At 39.9% G+C, this 19687-nt stretch overlaps 1 protein-coding gene across 4 annotated transcripts in view; it reads right to left on the reverse strand.

Moving 5' to 3' along the window:
• The window catches only part of LOC126092597 (UDP-GalNAc:beta-1,3-N-acetylgalactosaminyltransferase 2-like), a 145471-nt gene that overhangs the window by 50558 nt on the left and 75226 nt on the right, over positions 1-19687 (reverse strand). For 2 of the 4 annotated variants that reach the window (XM_049908293.1, XM_049908290.1), the window contains one exon: positions 6028-6154. In XM_049908293.1, the coding sequence (XP_049764250.1) occupies positions 6028-6154 (127 nt within the window). Of the gene's footprint in view, positions 1-6027; positions 6155-18529; positions 18634-18815; positions 18988-19687 lie in introns of all 4 variants that reach the window. The other 2 variants (XM_049908291.1, XM_049908292.1) reach the window with 2 other exon arrangements.

Here is a 19687-nt window from a genome sequence, read left to right on the forward strand (position 1 = left end):
TATTTTCGGACCCACACAAGCTGGCTGACAGCTTAATATCAGCGATGTTTATTATTGGCAATTGAACTACAGAATCATACATAATCTCGTTATCAGCGCAGGTACTTAGCTTTGTCATGCTGGATCTTTCTGCCATGGTAATGCTGCCAATGTTGCAGTTGAAGCCGATGCTGAAGATCTTGTAGCCTCTGCTGTGGTACTGTAACTTCCGCTGATGACTGGAACCATGCACTTTCAATGTCGCCTCTTCTTCTGCGTTACTTTTTTTTATCACTGCTAACCACTGCCAAAACTCGGTGCACACAATTGTTGCAAAATTTGTAGTTCAGAGCCCCCATGCAAACTGCCTAAATTGCCACAGCCTTGGGGCCTAGACCACAGAATGTCGTTAACTGTGAGAATTACAATTGTAATTTCACAACTATTTAAGAAATCTAATAGTCAGTCCTGCAATGATCTCACATTTAACTTTTGCGAGAGGTCCTGCCTATCAATGTTGCAAAATTTGTAGTTCAGAGCCCCCATGCAAACTGCCTAAATTGCCACAGCCTTGGGGCCTAGACCACAGAATAATACTTTTGGAAACACTTTGCAGAATTCATATCCAATTCTAAAACTTTCCAGAGTTCATATTCAGCAACTAACACTTTCCAAAATCCAATCCTGTTCCAAAACTTTGCAAGATTCTTATCCCTCAATTAACAATTCCCAAATTCCTATCCCGGACGAGCCCCCAATTGCAAGCTAACATCCCAAAGATGTTCGGGCTCACAAGTGGTTCCTCTTCGTCAAAATGTCTTGGCTCAAATTTGCCTAGGGGTTGAACCGCACGTGTCGCTTTACATGCCCTAAATTAGACACTTGTGACCCTTTGGTTAAATTGTCTGCCTGGTGGCAAGTTTGCGAAATCGTATAAAACAAAGTGAAATTTTCTAAGTCGTTTCACTCCCTAGCTATCTAAAGACCAACTGTTCACTTTCGCGCCTCCACCAGCACTGTCCCTCTGCCCATCTCCAGCCGTGTTTCCCGCATGCTGAACATTGTCACTCAGCTGACTAGTGCAGTTCCCTTCCCTGAAGCCATCCATCTCATTGGCTACAGCTTATTCTACATTATTTTACATTTTAACATATTTAAAAAACCAAAGCTTGACCACTTTCATGATCTACATAAAGTAACAATAATATCCATTACATAATAAACATTAAATTCTTTTACATAAAACCAATACAATTTCCTTCTTAACTCTGAATGTCATGACCAGTAGCCTTGCACCAGAGTGCTTTCTGATAAATAAATAAATAACAAAAGTAACTGTTATGCACTAAACTCTACAATAAATATTCTATTACCTAATGGTTCAATTAGGTGTCATGCTGTCATTGTTCAATGTGTTTTGTAGAGGAAATGATGATCTGATGCTTAACTGAAAATACTGATAATTCTAAACAAATAAAGTTACAGAGCTGATATTTACAACATTTGTCATTTTAATGATGCACTTGTAGATGAAATGTTAATCGTTAAGATTGACCAAAGCGTTCAGATTTTAGCATTACAAAACTTGTTAATTTCACTTTAACAGTAAATCCTAAACTGTTATAGATATGAACAATATTCAAGTTTTATTGGGATCTCCCCAAAAATTTAAGAAAAATGGTATATCAAAATTACTGTGGCTTCATTCCCTGAATTACTGCAGAATTAAGTAGTTTTCATGAATGTTTCCCTTTATGGCCGATCTTAGGTCCACCATATTAAACACTGCTACACCACACTGGGCACAAAGAGCTCCTACGGGGTTTCCCTTTGGCGTAGGTTCTCGTCTGTCTCACTCGCACACTACAGCGCTTAGGCTTCACCAGCCTGGCCTCATTCAGCACAATAGACGCCTGTGAATTTCCCCATCTCATGGCGAATCTGTGCTCTTTGTGACACACAATCCTGGACGACAGAATTCATTTCACAATTCCTGGAAGGCTGTCTCTTTTGGCCATATACTTAAATGAGAGCGAAATGCTCATTAACTCACACTACACACACCCTATGTGCAGTAGAGAAACATCACCATGGTTGCTGCAGGCACTGATCTAGGCTTTAGCCCAGAAGATATGTTGGTAATGCAGAATGTAAGATATCATTTTTAATGGTGGAACAGACAAAAACTCCACAACAAGCTTAATTCTAAGAAATTGTGGTCCAACTTCGACAATATTTATTATATAGTAAACTTAACTACACAAGTAAGTGTTTCACCAATGTGAGGAAAAGCCAGATTGCTACTCATTATAAAGATGATACACATCAACCTGGAGGGAAGAGGGACGGGGAAGCAAAATGGATAACTGGGTACAGGTGGGGAGCAAGGAAGATGGCTGTCTGGCAGAGCATGCAGGGACTATATTGCCAACAGGTGCAGCATTGGGAGGCTGCGGAACAGGGGTGGGAGGATGGGGGAGGGTAGCAGGAAAGGGGAAAGACTAGTGGGTGCATTGGCAGAGGATGGCTCACAGAGAGGTGGGAGATGAGAGCAGGGAGTAGGTGATAGAACAGAGGAGTTATTGTAGGCTGAGGCCGGAATAATTTTGGGAGCAGAGAATGTGTTGTAAGGATAGCTCCCATCTGCACCAGGGAGTATCTACATGGCTGGGGCAGTGAAGCAGCTATGGAAATCAAGCATGTTATGTTCAGCTGCATGTTGTGCTACAGGGTGGTCTCCGTTCATCCCAGTGGACAGCTAGTTGGTAGTCATACCAGTATAAAAAGCTGTGCAATGATTGTAGCAGAGTTGCTGTATGACATGGCTACTTTCATTAGTGGCCTGGATTCTGATGGGGTAGGATAAGCCCATGACAGGACAGGAATGGTACGTTCTGGGTGGGTGGATTGGACACATCTTGCACCTGGATCATCCATAGAGATATGATCTCTGTGGCAAGGGTTTGGGACTGAGAGTGGCATAAGGATGGTGTAGGTTGTTGTGAAGGTTGGGTGGGCAACAGAACCCCACAAGAAACAACTACAAAGGAGTGCCCCCTTCATCACCTACGCCTGGATTGTAAAAGCTGAACCACATCCTTTGTCAGAGCTTTGATTACCTATCATCATGCCCTGAAATGAGGGACATCCTACTGAAAATCCTTCCCACCCTTTCTAAAGTGGTGTTCTGTTGCCCACCCAACCGCCACAATTTCCTAGTCCATCCCTACTCCACTCCCAATCCCAACCCCTTGCCACAGGGATCACATCCCTATGGAAATAAGACATGCCCAATCCACCCACCCAGCACCTCCTGTTCCTGTGCTGTCACAGGCTTATCCTTTCCCATTAGATTCCGGGCCACCTGTGACATCAGCCAAGTCATGTACCAGCTCTGCTGCAATCACTGCATAGCTTTTTATATTGGTACTACTATCAAAGAACTGTCCACAAGAATGAACAGCCACCACCAAACTGTGGCCAAGAGTGAAGTAGGCACACTGTAGCACAACATGTCTGATTTCAGTGGCTGCTTCACTGTCCAAGTCATCTGGATCCTCTCCTCCTCCATCAGCTTTTCTGAACTGTGCAGGTGGGAGTTACGCTTACAACACTCTCGAAATTATCCCAGCCACAACCTACATTAACCTACTGTCTCCATACCCTCGACCCAACAGTTTCCACCCTGTCTGTCCTAACGCCACATCCCTACTCTCATCTCCCACCCCTTTGTGTACCACCCTTTGTCAACACACCCACCTCTCTTTCCTCTTCCCTGCTCATCTCCTTATTCACTTCCCGTCCACCACCCTCCCCACCTCCCTGTCCCAAGGCCTCCCAATGCTGCACCTGTTCGCAATCTAGACCCTGTATGCTTCCCCAGAGTGTTCTCTTTTCTTCCCCCACCTGTACCCTGCTGTCACTTCCCCTTCCTCACCCTCTCCAGATTGCTGCTTGCATTATACTTGATAGCTGCATTCTGGTCCGAGCTGACAGAGATGGCAGGTGAGTATCAATCTATCTTTTCTTTATATTGTTGATATTCTAACCTTAAGTTTCCATTGTTCAAATATGTGCTTCACAAGAATGATTCTAATTAAATTTGCACTGATAAACTGCATCAAATTGATGATTAGTGTAATGACACAAATAATTCTGGAACTTCATCCTCCATTTTAGTTAGTGTTAGTAGCTCTTGAGAAGGTTGGTTTAGTTTGCAGACCATCAGTATTCCAGAAAGTTAAAGGGGCTGTACCAAACTGAACCTCTGTTTCTCAATGCAAAATACTTCCCCAAAATACAAACCTACTTCTAAAGCCAACCAATATGCTGGCAACATACAATCCTTACAATACCGTATTTACTCGAATCTAAGCCGCACTTTTTTTCCGGTTTTTGTAATCCAAAAAACCGCCTGCGCCTTAGAATCGAGTGCAAAGTAATCGGAAGTTCTGAAATATGTTGGTAGGTGCCGCCACAACTAACTTCTGCCGTCGAATATATGTATATACACAGGCATGCTTTACAGGCACAAAGATAAATACTGGCGCCAAAACCTCTGCGTCAGTAAATAAATTAAAAAAAAAAAAAAAAAGATGGAGACGAGCTTTTTTCTCCAACGCGAATTTCGACCACTGCATTTTCATACATTATCCAACGACGTAAATACAAATTCCGTATTGTTCATCTTCGAATGTAGTAGCTTTTCAATGCACTACGAAAATCCGACTGGCAAGACCGTTTGCGATGTTTGTCAGTATAGCCAATTCTACGTTCTGATTTTTTTTCTACCTGTGAGAAGAGATGGTTGCTAATGGGAACTTTTGTGAATTCTGAATCACATGCAGTATTCTCTTACCATAAGAATAATACGAATATAAACATTTTGCCATGTATTCTTTCGTGTTTGCTGCTATCTCATTTAACTCCTGTCTGCCTAATAAACTACGAAACTAGAGTGAGACAACACAAACGCGGAAGTATACACATATGTCATGTTCATATTCGTATTATTCTTTTGCCTAATAGTGATACAGTCAGAAATGAAGCGCGCGCGGCAATTGACTAGATTTTTAAATCTAAGGTGGTGACTAATTTCTGTGCAGAAAATAATGTACTTAAGAGGCGTCTGCAAAGATTTTCAAACGGAGAAAAATTGTCGCTAAACTCTCGTTCAGAACATCTTCTATCATACGCAGTTTATTATTTGGTTCTTGTTGATCATTATCAAAGAAAGCAGCAGTGTAAATAACAACAAATAGCAGTCTCTTGCCATTGTTACGCTACTGAGACAATTACTCCCCTTTTTTTTTATTGTAAGCGGCGGTAGCACGCACAAAAGCAAACCATGCCGCGAGCGGCGACAGGTCGTGAACATTCATTATCGGAATGCGACAAACAATGCATGACACAATACAGTAATGCATTTTCAGCTTAGAGTGACGAAAACACCTATAACAAAGAGAACAGCAATTATCAGATCAAAGAAAAATAAGCAATCAATTCAAACCAGACGAAGCACGTGAAAAACGAAGGGTACCCGTATAAATAAGGACGGAGCGCCTGACGCATAGCAATGGCTACCTGGTAAAGCTTAACTGCTAAGCTTACGGCTCGAACCAAACTACTGTAGCTGTATCGTCATTCATTTGACCTGAATTGTGTCTCATATTACAATGGACCAACTTTGTTTCGATTTGGAGGTGCGGCCTAAAACTTTTCTCTCCCCTTGAATTTCGAGTCTCAAATTTCAGCTGCGGCTTAGATTCGGGAATTTTTTTTTTCCTTTATTTCGAGTCTCATTTTTCTGGTGCGGCTTAGATTCGAGTGCGGCTTAGATTCGAGTAAATACGGTAATCACCATCACATTCCTGGCATTTTTGCTACCTTTATTTGCAAGGAACAAGAACAGATGGGCAATTCTGGGAGGTACTGGAACAAATAAATAGTGGAGGAATGGGGTGCAAGGGCAGATGAGATGGTGACTTCTACAGACAAGATGTTATAACCATATTCTGTAGTACTTAACTCCTAGTTACACTGTCTTACCTATAAAAAACAGATGGACAAGATATCTGCATCCCTAAGAGAATAACTGCATGCTGAACACGAAATAAGAACGTTTCAGTAGCTGAGTCACATACATTTTTGGCACCACTTGACAAGACACAACAATCTGTCAACAAATAGCAAAGAAAAAAAAACAATAATTTACAATTATAATACTTATCTTGACAAAAACATAAAAGATCTGAACACTGAGAAAACTGACAGATGAAAGTATGGTATATTTTTACATCTAGTATTATGGTTGTGAATTTCACAAATGCATAACCATAAATATCATTAAGGCGTAAATATATCAGCATTTCAGTTTCTGAATTCCATAGTTCCTGAAGAGCTTTCTGCAAGATGTTCAGTAATTTATTTTACACCCAGTTTTACTGCATACTTCATGTAAAATAAATACTTTTTTCACCTTAACTGCATTGCCTCGTATGCCAGTATCAAGTGAAAGTATGCTAACAGTCTTGTTTGCAAGTCATCATAACGATAGAGATTTCTGACTGCATAGTGGACAGGACTGAGCTTTCCAGTTTACTCCTCCACACAATGGTTATGGTGGTCTAGTGGGCGGAGTGCTACACTTCGTCAATGGAGGCCCTGGGTTCAATCCAGGGTAGGAGTGGGGAATATTCCTCATTCCAGTCCATTCAAGATGGACCCAGCCTGCTATCAAACTGAGTACTGGCGATCTCTCCCAGAGATAAAAGGCAGCCAGGGCTACAGCTCATGACCCTGGGCAGCAGCAAACAAAAGGTGCGCCCTACTTGCAGTCAGGCCAGAAGCCCATTCACAGTTTGAGTGTTAAAGACTTCACCTTTTCTTTTTACCCACAAAGTGGTTCCCTATCACTTTATTATCCAGATGGATGCCTAGGAACTTAACACATGGAATTTCATCTAGTATCTGCTCAGTGATGTCTATTTCTGGTATTTGTAAGTAATTTTTATTTCTCTATAATGGTGCAGTATGAGATTTCTGGCAGAATGATTGAAGAGCAGGGAAGAGGGATGAAGGAAAAGGACTGGTCAGGTTTAGGAAAAGCAGAGAGACTGTAAAAGTTGCCTACAAACCCCGATCAGGGGAGACTTACCTGTCAGCATGGAAGGAAAGCCGTTTTTCTTTCCTTCCATCCTGTCTGGTCTCACCTGACCAGGGTTTTGGGTGACTTTTCCAAACTCTGCCCATTTCCTAAACCTCACGGGTCCTTTCCCCTCACCTCTCTTCCTTCCCCTTCAACCCTTCCGCCAGAAGAAGGGGCCACTGGTTCCGAAAGCATGTACATTTCTTTAACCTTTATACATATTTTCTCCTGCTGCTGCTTTGTGAGTAATTTTTTTTATCTATCCAATTATGTTGTGTTTCAAAAACTATTTTAGCTGATACAGTATGAGTTTTTACAAGACTAAGAATTAAATTATTGGCTGTGAACATCTGAGAATCTGTTTCATTATTTTTCTGGCTGTTTGTCAGAACAAAATTTAACAACAGGAAATGTCCCAGTTTCTGAAGGGCCCTCGAATGTTTTTGACAAATCAACATGAGCGGGACAAGTACCAAAGCTTGTAGAAATACCATATTTAATATTTCTCCCCTATGAATTTGATTTTGTTCCTTTGGTAACATTTGTTAATGCAACCATTCGTTTTCTTTTGCTTTGAGATGACTCCATCTCTGCAAGTGTGTGTGTGTGTGTGTGTGTGTGTGTGTGAGAGAGAGAGAGAGAGAGAGAGAGAGAGAGAGAGAGAGATGCCTGTAATTGCATACTGTTTTAATTTCCTAAGTAAAATGTTATGGGTTACTGCAATCCTTGATAACACCACAGAAAAGACCTAAGGGTTCTCTTCCTTCTGAAAATGTGTTTGTGAGGTCATATATTGCTTCCATTGTAGGAAGTCTTTTACATAAAATAATATGAACAATTGTTTAAAGAATTGTGTCAGAAATATGGCTCAATATCCTGTTGTAAACTACCTTCTCAAAAAAGTTCTGAGAGCATTTGCAACAAAATTCCAGATCTGAACAAGTGCTAAAAAGTAGAGTACTTTACATAGGTCTAATACTAGATACAAACCCGACTGATGCCAGTGAACTTTAGGAGAAAATTCAAGTGTGTGCTGAAAGGATAGTCTAAAAGGAAATATGGATGGAGTATTCATCACAGTAAATAATAAATTCAAAGCTACCAAGATATAATTGAATCTGTATGCAAGACTGCCTTGGCAGTTCTCAATAACAGGGTGGAATCAACTTACAATTGGGTTCATCTATTGACCGCCAGACTCAAACCCCAGATGTAATCAAAACTTTAGAGAAAACCTCAACTTGTTAGTACATACGTTTATCAATCATAATGTAACCATTAGAGGAAACTTTAATCAACCAACTATAAATTGGAATAATTAGTTTTGTAAGTAGTGAATGTAACAAGACACTGGTCACTAATAAGAACAGACAGTTTGGAGCCACAATCATGGTGGAAACATATTAGACCTAATGGCAACAGACCTGGTCTCTAAGAGGATGTATATACTGAAATTGATATTAGTGATCATGATGCAGTTGTAGCAACAGTAGTTACCAAAGTACATAGGGCAACTAAACAAGTACCAAGACAAGCATGCTCAGCGAACTTTCACGTTTAGAAGAATTGTTGACCAAGCAATGGATGGAGGGAGAAATATCTGAGAGGGAAGAGTTTGACGAAATTGGTGAAACGTTTTTCCACAGCATCAGCTCAAGCAATTGTTCTTAGTGCAACTATCATAAATAGGCTTGTAGGACAACACTTTCCTGATTAAATTCCTGTCCGCGAAGCGGCAACATCCAACATGGGTTTGCAAGATTCATTCAGAGAAAATAAAATGGACTACTGGCATAGTAAACATGCAAGAAGCATGCTGGTGTTGTCCTCAATGCAATTTACTTCTCTGTATGTTGCAGACTTTCCCATAAAAAAGCCAATTATGTGTGAAATTGCTCAAGAGCTCACTGACTTACTTGACTTTAACTCCTCTGGCCCCTATGGGGGGCATAGGGCATCCAGGAGAACTTGCCATCTGTCTCTGTCTTTGGCCATTTGCCTTGGTTCTGCCCAGGTCTTGCCAACTCTTTATGCTTCCCTTCCACTGTCCTCTTCCATGTGCCCCTAGGTCTCCCTTCCTTCCTTTTCCCCCTGGGGATTCCATTCTAATGCTTTTTTCTTTATGGCTCCATCTGGTTTTCTCAATGTGTGCCCCAACCACCCCGACTTTCTCTCTCATATCTTGTCTACAGGTATACGCTTTGTTATTCGCCAGAGCTCCTCATTACATATTTTTTCTGGCCACCAGATATTCATGATGCATCGGAAACATCTATTTATGAAGCTTTGTAACTAGGATGTTATCTTTTTACCTATTTTCCAGTTTTCACTGGCATATGGGACAGCCTTCACATTTGTATTAAAAATACAGATTTTTGTTTTGTACCTGATATTTCTATTTTTCCATATTGGATACAATTGTATGAAGGCAGCATTTGCTTTTTTTATCGTGGTTTTTCATGTCATCTCCAGCTCCATCATCTTCATCACTACGCTACCCAGATATAGGAATGAGTTGACAGTCTCCACCTGCTGTTCCCTGAATTTACTCTCATTTCCTTTGTTTTACCTATATTTATCTTGGGGCCAGCAGTCTCTGCTTCTACTTTCAGCAAGTTTAATTTAGCTTGCAGATCAGTCAGCCTTTGAGTTAGTAAAACTATATCATCTGCAAAATCCAGATCCTCCAGACATTCATGGATCCCCCATTGGATTCCTCATCTCCTGCCTGCTGTGACTCTTCTCATAACTGAGACTAGAACAAGTAGAAAAAGTATTGGTGATAAAATGCAATCCTGCCGGACTCCAGTTATTGCTTTTATGGGCTCTGTCATATTTCCCTTGTGGAGTATGCAACATTTGTAGCCATCACATAGATCTTTTATAATGTTTAAGATCTTCTGTGGTATACCATACTTCTGCAACACCTATCAGAGCACTTTATTTTTCATGGAATCTAAGGCCTTTAGAAAATCAATGAATGCCAAGTACATGGTTGCTTGGAATTCTTTGCTTTGCTCTAAAATGATCCTAAGAGTGTTACTAAGATCAACACAACTGTGCTGTGCCCTAAATCCAGCCTGTTCTTTATGCAGTCGATTTTCATGAGACTCTTTAATTCTGTTTAAAATAATTCTGGTGAGGACCTTACTGGGCACTGACAACAATGTAATACCATTCCAGTTGTTATAGTCTGACAAATTTCCCTTTTTTGGGGGCTTTACCACCAAACCATTTTTCCACTCCTTTGGAAATTTCTCTTCAAGCCAAATATGCTTCAGCAAGGGACAGAGCTTTTTAACAGTACTTTTATTTATTTATTTATTTATTTTATCCATCTTTCAGCACTAACGTGCAATCGATGTCGTCAGAAGAGTTACAGCTATTTGTACATTGTGTTTTACATACCAAAATATTACATAGTAAAAATATAGCTTACAACAGCCTCAACACCTAGATCCATACATAACAGTAAGCCATAATTTATCAGCATTAACATGCAATCAATATTGTCAGAAGTATTATAGCTATTTGTACATTATGTTTCATATAGCAAAAATATTACATGGAAAAAAAAAGATAGCGTTGTACCCTATTAGCTTATAGCTAGGTACCTCTACATCCATAACTATACATAACAGTAGGGTCATTCCATGTCAAGTCACCCAGGCCTTGACACCAACCATGTCAGATTTTGATGAAACTTGGCACAATTACTTCTTTTATCATCCTGAAAGCACTTGCAAAATTTTTTTGCTCTATCTCTTACAATTCTTTTTTTATAAATTTTTAAAGTTTTTAGATTTGGCTTTGTTGGCTTTTCGATATTGGCTATGAGGAGCTCCGGTGCTATGTTGTCTAGGCCTGGAGCCTTTGCATTCTTTAAGGTTTTTAAAGCAATCCTAATTTCGTCCATTGTGGGGCACTGCAGATTTATATCCTCATCTTCTTTGACTTCCTCTGGAACATCTCTTACCTGTTTCTCTTGGTTGTCTTCACAATTTAACAGTTCCTTAAAGTGCTCCTCCCATTTCTGTAGCTGTGCCTGTTGAGTTGTGAGCATCACCAAATCCTTGTTCTTAACTGGTCCTTCACGTCTCAAGTTTTTCATTGACAACCATTTGTTTATATTGTAGAGCTCTTTCATATTTTCTTGGCTTGTTGCCTCTTCTGCTAACTTTGTTTGCTCATCTGTCCATTTCATTTTATCTCAACATAGCCCTATTTTCACTTTTTCATTCGCCTCGGTGTATTCTTTATGCGCTTCGCTCTTCTGCACTCTTGTCTTACAAAGATTTAACTTAAGTTCTAGTTCTTTCCTGTGACTGACTTCATTCCATTAGCATTGGAGATCCAGTCCTTCCTTTGATGCGCCTTAAATACTAAGATTTTTTCCTCCCATATCTAAATAACTGTCTTTGATTTTTTTGCCAACCCGTTTCAATTCCCTCTTCCATAAAGTTTTCGTCAGAGAGGACCTGGAATCTGTTTTGTCGTTAATGGGCAGATGTTTCTTTGATCTTTTGGTCTTTTAACCTTGCCACATCTATTTTCTTGCTCCTGTGCTTGGGCTTGGTTCCATTTGCCACTATCCTCAGTCTGAATTCTGCCAAAACTAGGTGCTGGTCATTTACAACATCTGCTCCTCTTCTATTTCTGACATCTAACAGAGAGTGTTGTAACTTGCGGCTTATGGCTATGTGGTCTACTTGATTTGCAGTAACGTGATCTGGAGAAACCCATGTTGTCTCATGGCAGTTACGATGTGGAAACAATGTGCCTCCAATGACTAGGTCATGTTCAGCGCATGTATCTATCAACAGTTCACCATTTCTGATCCCTGTGCCATGTACACCCATGATATGTCCAGGCCCTTCACTTTCTGAACCAACTTTTGATTTCAAGTCACCCATTAAAATTTTTATTTCCCTAAAATTTGTTTGTCTAAGGACTCCTTTAACCTCTGTATAAAATGCATCTTTTAATTCTCCTTTAGCTATTTCAGTAGGTGCATAGCATTGAATTACAGTGACATATCACACATTTGTTTAAAAGTGTATGGTTATTATCTATTCTGAGACTGTTTTTCACTCCAGTAAGCTCTTCTTGCTGCTTTTAAGAACGCTATCCATCCCTTCGCAGTAAGGCCTATGTGCATCACCGTTGTCCTGGTTTCCAAGGATCTTCTGCTGTCCACATTATGGGACTGTGCCTGCTGCCACACAATCACAGAGAGGAAAAGGAAAGAAATGGAGAATATAGCATGGGATAGAATATGATATGAGAGGATAGGACAGGACAGGACACTAGACGGGATGTCATGGGACACACTTCGTATGGACCCTCTATGGAGACCTGTCCAGCTTGGGAGACCCTGCTGGTAGTTAGATACCGCCAGTATAGCCCTCCACTTCTTTGGATCACACAAATGCTCTTGCCCATATGGACAGTGTTTTGTTAAGGTGGTGTCTTCTGAGGGGGTCAAGAGCACAACTCTCACTTTTTTTAAAGGCCAATTACGTCATCTTTATTTGTAATCTATTAGAAAAACAAATTTTTTTAGCATGTATTGCTCTTTAACATATATCAAACACAGATGTATAGTAATATTTTAAATAATGGCTGGGTTTCTGGGCCTAAAAGTGGCTGATCCCCAAAAGTTTTGAAGTAAATAATGCCCAGATAGAAGAATATGTATAGTAGAAACAGGCTAATCCCCAATGGTGGTGGCATATTTATTGAAAGAAATAACTTGATGATATCTGCTGTGATTAGAATAGAATCCACATGTGAAATAATCAGAGTAAAGGTAAACGTAAAAAGTGGGTCAACCATGGTAATCAGATGCTTTTAGCAGACTGCCTGCCTCTGTACAAGCAGTGGCAGAGCATGTCACAGAATACCCGGAGAATACTGCGAGAAAGTTTCCTGATAATGTCACTGTAATAGAGGGGAGACTTTTTTGGAAAATATCTACATAGTCAGCATTAAATATGCAGCTCTGAAGACAAAGATGCAGATGGAAAATGGATGAGATTTAAAAGCATTGTACAATATGTGCTAAGCAAGATTGTGAGGGGTGGTAAAGACCCGCTGTAGTGCAAACAGATCTGTTAAAAAGTTGCTACAAAAATACTGGGAGCTTGATTACAGATTTATATGGAAGCAGAGTCTAGTCAACAACAAAAGCTTAATGGAACCAAAATGAGCATAAACTGAGCAATGTGAAAAGTGTTCAATGAATTCAAAAATAAAATTTTGACCACTCATCGACTAATATTCCTAAGAATTTATGGTCTTATATGAAGTCTGTAGGTGAATTTAAATTCATCTATTCAGTCTTTCAATGGCATCAAATTGGAAGATTGGCTAAAATACTGAGTTCAGGATTCTGAAATGGTTTCCCCTTTTAATCACTGCACAAAAGTATTGAGATAAATGGTCATGAAACAGAAAATCAACTAAAACAGGTTAATACTGGAAAGGCATGTGGACCAGATGAGATACCAGTGACATTCTACAGAGATTATGCACAACAACTTGCTCCCCTTCTAGCAGCACTTTATCATAGGTCAATTGAATAATGAAGGGTAATGACTACAACAAAGAGATAGAATATTATAGTACCTGATTATATGATCAGTGGTGAATATGTTGAGCACATCACATTGTATAAGTATTTAGAGGTAATAGTAAGAAGCAACATGAAATGGGGCAATCAAATAAAACCAGTACCAGGGAGGGTGAACAGAAGACTTAGATTTGTTGGAAGGGTCCTGGGAAAATTTGGTGCACCTGTAAAGGAAATCATGTAAAAGATGATATTAAACCAAATCTGGGTTATTGTTTCAGTGTTGAGTCCTTATCAAGTAGGCTTTACAATAGAGATTGAACAAATTCAGACACTCATAGCTAGGACTGTTACACATCAGGTATAGCCTATTTGAAAGTGTAACAGAACTGCTTGAAGATCTTAAATGGGAATCCTTGAAAGAATATCAACAGAGTTCTCATGAAACCCTGTTGGCTAAATTCAGAGAACCTGTATACGAAGGTGACTGTGTGACCTTTATGCTGCTACCAATGCAGATGAATCATGAGGAAAAGAAGAGAGAGATCAGGGTGTGTACAGTGGCATTTAAACAGCATTTTCCCCTCATTCAGTATGTGAACTGAACAGGAAAGAAATCCAAAAATACTGGTACAATATATGTTCTACCGTGCACTGTACTTGGCGTGTGAATTTTTATGTAGATGGGTAAAATGCATTTGGAAAAAAGCACAAGTAATTATCATTTTGAAGAAGGGTAGCGCAACTAATGCTCATAATTATAGGCTATATTCCTGAGATCAGTCTATTGTAGAGTTATGGGTTATGGAACATGTTTATTCTCATGCATTGTGATGTTTCTGGAGAAGGTCAAAACAGACTTGGATTCTTAAGCATAAACATCACAAAATACAGCTCTTTCTGTTCGTCCATTATATACTGAGTGCCACAGACACTTAGATCGATGGCATGTTCCTTGACTTCCACATCATCATTTGATGAGCAAAATATGAGGTTACTGAGTACTGGACTGGATTTTTGACTGGATTAGGACTTTCTAGGAAACAGAAGTCAATATATTATTCTAAACAGGACAAAATTAACAGATGTAAAAGTGATTTCTGAAGTACCTCAAGACAGTGCCATAGGGCTGTTACTATTTATTTCTTTTTCTTTTACTGAATGTTAAACACATCTAGAACAAGTTGCACCTGTACTGAGGATCTGGCATTTTATTTAACTCTGTACCTGGATGCCCTTCCTGTTATCACAGCCGTCAGTCACCTAAGCCACCCATCTGTGAATTGTGTAAACTTTGTTCTGCATGCCATCATATTTTAACTGTTTGCATACTGTATTTGCTGAGATGGAAATGAGGGACCAGACCACACATGTTAGATGTACTTAGCCATATCTGTAATTTTTTCTTTAGGAATGGTCAGTTTCCTGAACAATTAAAGTACTCAATAATAAAGCCACTTTATAAAAAGGGAGAACAAATAATGTACACAATTTTACACCTATTTCTATGCCATCAGTGTTTGCTACAGTTATTGAAAAGAAAAGGTGGTATACATAAGGCTAATTGATCATTTCATTTCACATAATTTGCTGTCAGATGTAGAGTTTGGTTTTAGAAGTCATTTAACAACTGAAAACGATACATTCTCTTTGCTCTATAAGGTTGCAGGTTAGCTTGTAGATCACATGACTGATGTTTGTGACAGGACTGGAGTAGGTGGTGGTGGGAGGATGTATGGGGCAGGTCTTGCATCTATGTCTATTGCAGGGATATGAGCAAATGAGGCAAGGGGTTGGAAGCAGGGGTTGTGTAGGGATGGACAAGAATATTGTGTAGGTTCAGTGAGCAGCAGAATACCACTGTGGGAGGAGTAAGAAGGATAATGGGTACGACATTTCTCTTTCCAGGGTACAATCAGAGGTAGTCGAAATCCTGGTGGAGAATGTAATTCAGTTGCTCCAGTCATGGGTGATACTGAGTCACAAGGGAGATGCTTCTCTGTGGCCAGACAGTGGGGCTTTGGGAGATTTTGGGTAACTGGAAAGATAAGACTACACCTACATTACATCTGGAAGTCGGCCGTTCTGATCCGGTCCAGTGAAGGGCAATAAAGGCTCCCCAGTGTCGTCCAACATGAATGCCTACACTGGGTCCGAGCTGATCCGGCAATGGCGTGCAGCTGTCGCACGTGGGACGGGAAGTGATTAAACTGATCTTCAACCCAGTGTACTGTCGTCTTTCATGAGTTCCCGCACTGCACTCAGTTACACGCAATAGGTCAGCAGTTGCAGTTGTTGAGAAGCTATCATGAGTGATTCAGAAGATGATGTTTTGTGTTGGCTGCTGCTAGACAAGAACATTTGACTTAAAAGATGCAGGAAAAGGACTTGGGTGCATCGTTTTAATGAAGACAGATCTGCAGGAGAGTTTTTTACAACTTGCCAGTCACTGAGAAATTTTCCAGATAAGTTCAGACTACTACCGCATATCTATACAAACGTTTGACTATATACTTGAAGGCATAAGAGATGATATAACTGGCCATTCCAACTTCAGGGAATGTATCACTTCAGAAGAAAAACTTACTACCACAATCAGGTAAGTCAACATTAAAATCAACTGATAGCCTTCTTATTATTGTGAATGGCATAACTGGTCAAATAATATTAGAATATTATTAATAAATTCTAGCATCAATTACAATAAAATATATTTATTAACATAGACATGTATTTGTAAACATTCCTTCATGATAATATTAGATATTATTAGCAAATAAGCATCTCTTAACAAGTATATATGTATGATCTGAAAATCACAATGAAACAATGGTTTGGTTCAAGACTTACAAATATCAGCTTTGGATGTGATGAGAAAATTGTGGAAAATAAATGTTTAGTTTATACATAAAAAATTATTAACAGTACATTAGGGCTAGCCCATTAAAATGAATTGCCATTAGGTTGTTGCGCAGGAGAATACATTTGAAGTACATTTACAAAGGAAGATGAATCTTGGGCGTAATTAGATGGATGTTGTGATGGGTATGGTGATGGTAGTAACGATGGAAAAGGACATCCAATGAGTGCCCATATAAAACTTGAGGATCTCTCATCATTTTTGAAGTTGTGAGCGTCTAAGGTTTCCATGACGTCCCCCAAGATTTTCATACGTAGTCTCATTTTCTCCAGTTGATCCAGTTGTTTGATGGTTCAGATTACTCTGAGCACTATGGGACTTAACATCTGAGGTCATCAGTCCCCTAGAACTTAACCTATTTAAACGTAACTAACCTAAGGACATCACACACAACAATGCCCAAGGCAGGATTCGAACCTGCGACCATAGCGGTCTCACGGTTCCAGACAGAAGCACCTAGAACCACTCAGCCACACCGGCCGGCCCAGTTGTTTGACTGATGGCAGTAAACTCATGAGAAGGAGTAGTTGTCATCATTCTGATATTTCTGTTTTCGAGAAACTTGTTGCTCAAATATGTCGATCTTCCTTTTCTCAAGTACCTGTGAATCGCAATCATATTTTTTTGCATGATGTTTTATTCTGTTTCTATCTGCTTTCACAGAAGATGACATAGAAGCAGACACCTCTCGTTCTTCTGAAGAGAGACACATTCCACCATCATTTGTACTTTTCTCACTTGCTGTGGTGGGACTTAGATCACGAGTAAAAAGTTCATTCTCTTTCTCTGTGGCAGGCAAGTTTCCTGAGCTGGACCCAGGTATTATAATGTCTTTCAAAAAACAGCATGCTTTTTAAATAGGGCCATTTATCAGATGCAGTAGCTTCTTGACTACTCTTGAAGTCACGTTGTATTTTATATTTTTTTCCTCAAAGGGTATCGCAAGTTCTCCCACAATATCCGAGCCTGTTCACCTGAAAAAGGAAATGTAAATCTCACAAAATCAGCACAGAAGGTGTACTCCTTTCTTGGAACAAATGTTCTGTTATTGTTTATGTACGGTTAAGATTCCTAAAACATCTCTAACAATGGCTACCCCCATCATTTGAGTAATATTCCACATCATTTCACTTTTTCAGATACTTAGCAACAGGGATGTCTTTTCGGTCCTTGGGTTTAACATTTCTACTGAGTGATTATACAGTAGGTAAGTGTGTCTCGGCAATTGTGGATTCGACATGGAGGAATTTCTGTGAGTGATGTCTGCCCATTCTTGGTCCAAAAAATTTTGAAGAAATAGCAAGAGGATTCCACAATCGGTGGAATTTTGTTCATGCAGTTGGCTGCATTTATGGCAAGCATATCCAAATTAAATGTCCAAAACATAGTGGAACTATGTTTTTTAACTACAAAAAGTTTTTTTCAATAGTTTTACAAGCTGTGGCGGACTACTGTTGTCAATTTATTTTTATAGATGTTGGAGGTTATGGAAAACAGAGTGATGGAGGAACGTTTTCAGCTTCCACATTGTCTGTATTCTTGGAGAACTGTCATGCTACACTACTGCAACCTTCACCTGTCGAAGGAATTACTACAGATATGCCATTTGTATCGCTTGGAGACGATGCATATCCTTTGAAAACTTACCTCATGAAACCTTATACCAAACGACATCTCTCACACACACAAAAAGTTTTCAATTACAGGTTATCGAGGGCTAGAAGATGTGTGGAGTGTGCTTTTGGTATCATGACTTCCAAGTGGCGTTTACTGGGAAAATGTGCTGAAACAGAACCTGGCAAAGCGTAGAGGATAGTGAAATGTATTTGCTTACTTCACAACCCAATTATTGACCGAGAAGGTGGTAACTTTTTTAATTCTGCAAATTTAGAAGAAGATGTAAGTGCGTCACCTTGCCAAGAAAGTGGTTCATCAAGAACGTTCAACAGACCATCACAACAGGCTCCAATTATCAGAGAGAAATTCACGTCATACTTAAATGGGATTGGCGCCATTCTGTGGAAAAATGAATGCATTGAGTAGTATTTTAGCAAATAAAAACTTATTTCTTTTTGCAGTTTGATTAAAAAAAATGATATGTTAAAAGTAATATGATTGAAATTAGTACTGATATATAGTAACATGTAGTGATTTGAAAGCAAGCAGTAAACCTAATGCAACATTATTTCAGTATTTACCTTTGAGTGATAGTTTCTCCCCAATAGATTCACACAGTTCTCACTTAATATCCCGGTTATGGTAGCCTTTAATCTGCTAGTTCCACAAGTGAGGCTCATTCCTCACGAGATTAATTAGAAATTCCTTGTTGATCATCCCATTTGTAGTGCATCACCGGACTGCACTGCTGGACTGGAAACAAACATGTTTAGTCGGCCAATCCGGCAGTCCGGTGCCGGACCATGTTATACGGCACTTCTCCCTCCAATGTAGGCACGTGCATTAGCCACCTGGTGTTTGTTTTTTACTCCGGTGTTAAGTGCCGGACCAGATCAGAACAGATGACTTCCAGATGCAATGTAGGTGCAGCCTAAGGCATGGGAGATCTGTTTTTGTGCAAGGTAGGGAGAGTAATTATGATCTGTAAGAGCCTCATTGAGCCCTCGGGACATTTAGAGAGGAACTGCTCATCACAACAGATATGACGGCCACGGGTTGCTAGGCTGTATGGAAGGGAGTTCTTGGTATGGAATGGGTGGCAGCTGTTGAAGTGGAGGTACAGCTGGTGGTTGTTAGGTTTGATATGGACAGAGATACTGATATAGCCATCTTTGAGGTGGAGGTTAACATCATGGAAGGTGGCTGGATGGGTTGAATAGGACCAGGTGACACAAATGGGGGAGAAGGTGTTGAGGTTCTGGAGGAATGTGGATAAGGTGTCTCACCCTCAATGCAGATCACGAAGATGTCTTCAATGAATCTGAACCAGGTGAGGGGTATGGGATTCTGGGTGTTTAGAAAGGTTTCCTCTAGATGGTCCATAAATGGGTTGGCATAGGATGGTGCCATGTGGGTGCCCATAGCCGTACCCTGGATTTGTTTGTAGGTAGTG

This window comes from Schistocerca cancellata, chromosome 7, assembly GCF_023864275.1.
Source record: "Schistocerca cancellata isolate TAMUIC-IGC-003103 chromosome 7, iqSchCanc2.1, whole genome shotgun sequence".
Lineage (NCBI taxonomy): Eukaryota > Metazoa > Arthropoda > Insecta > Orthoptera > Acrididae > Schistocerca > Schistocerca cancellata.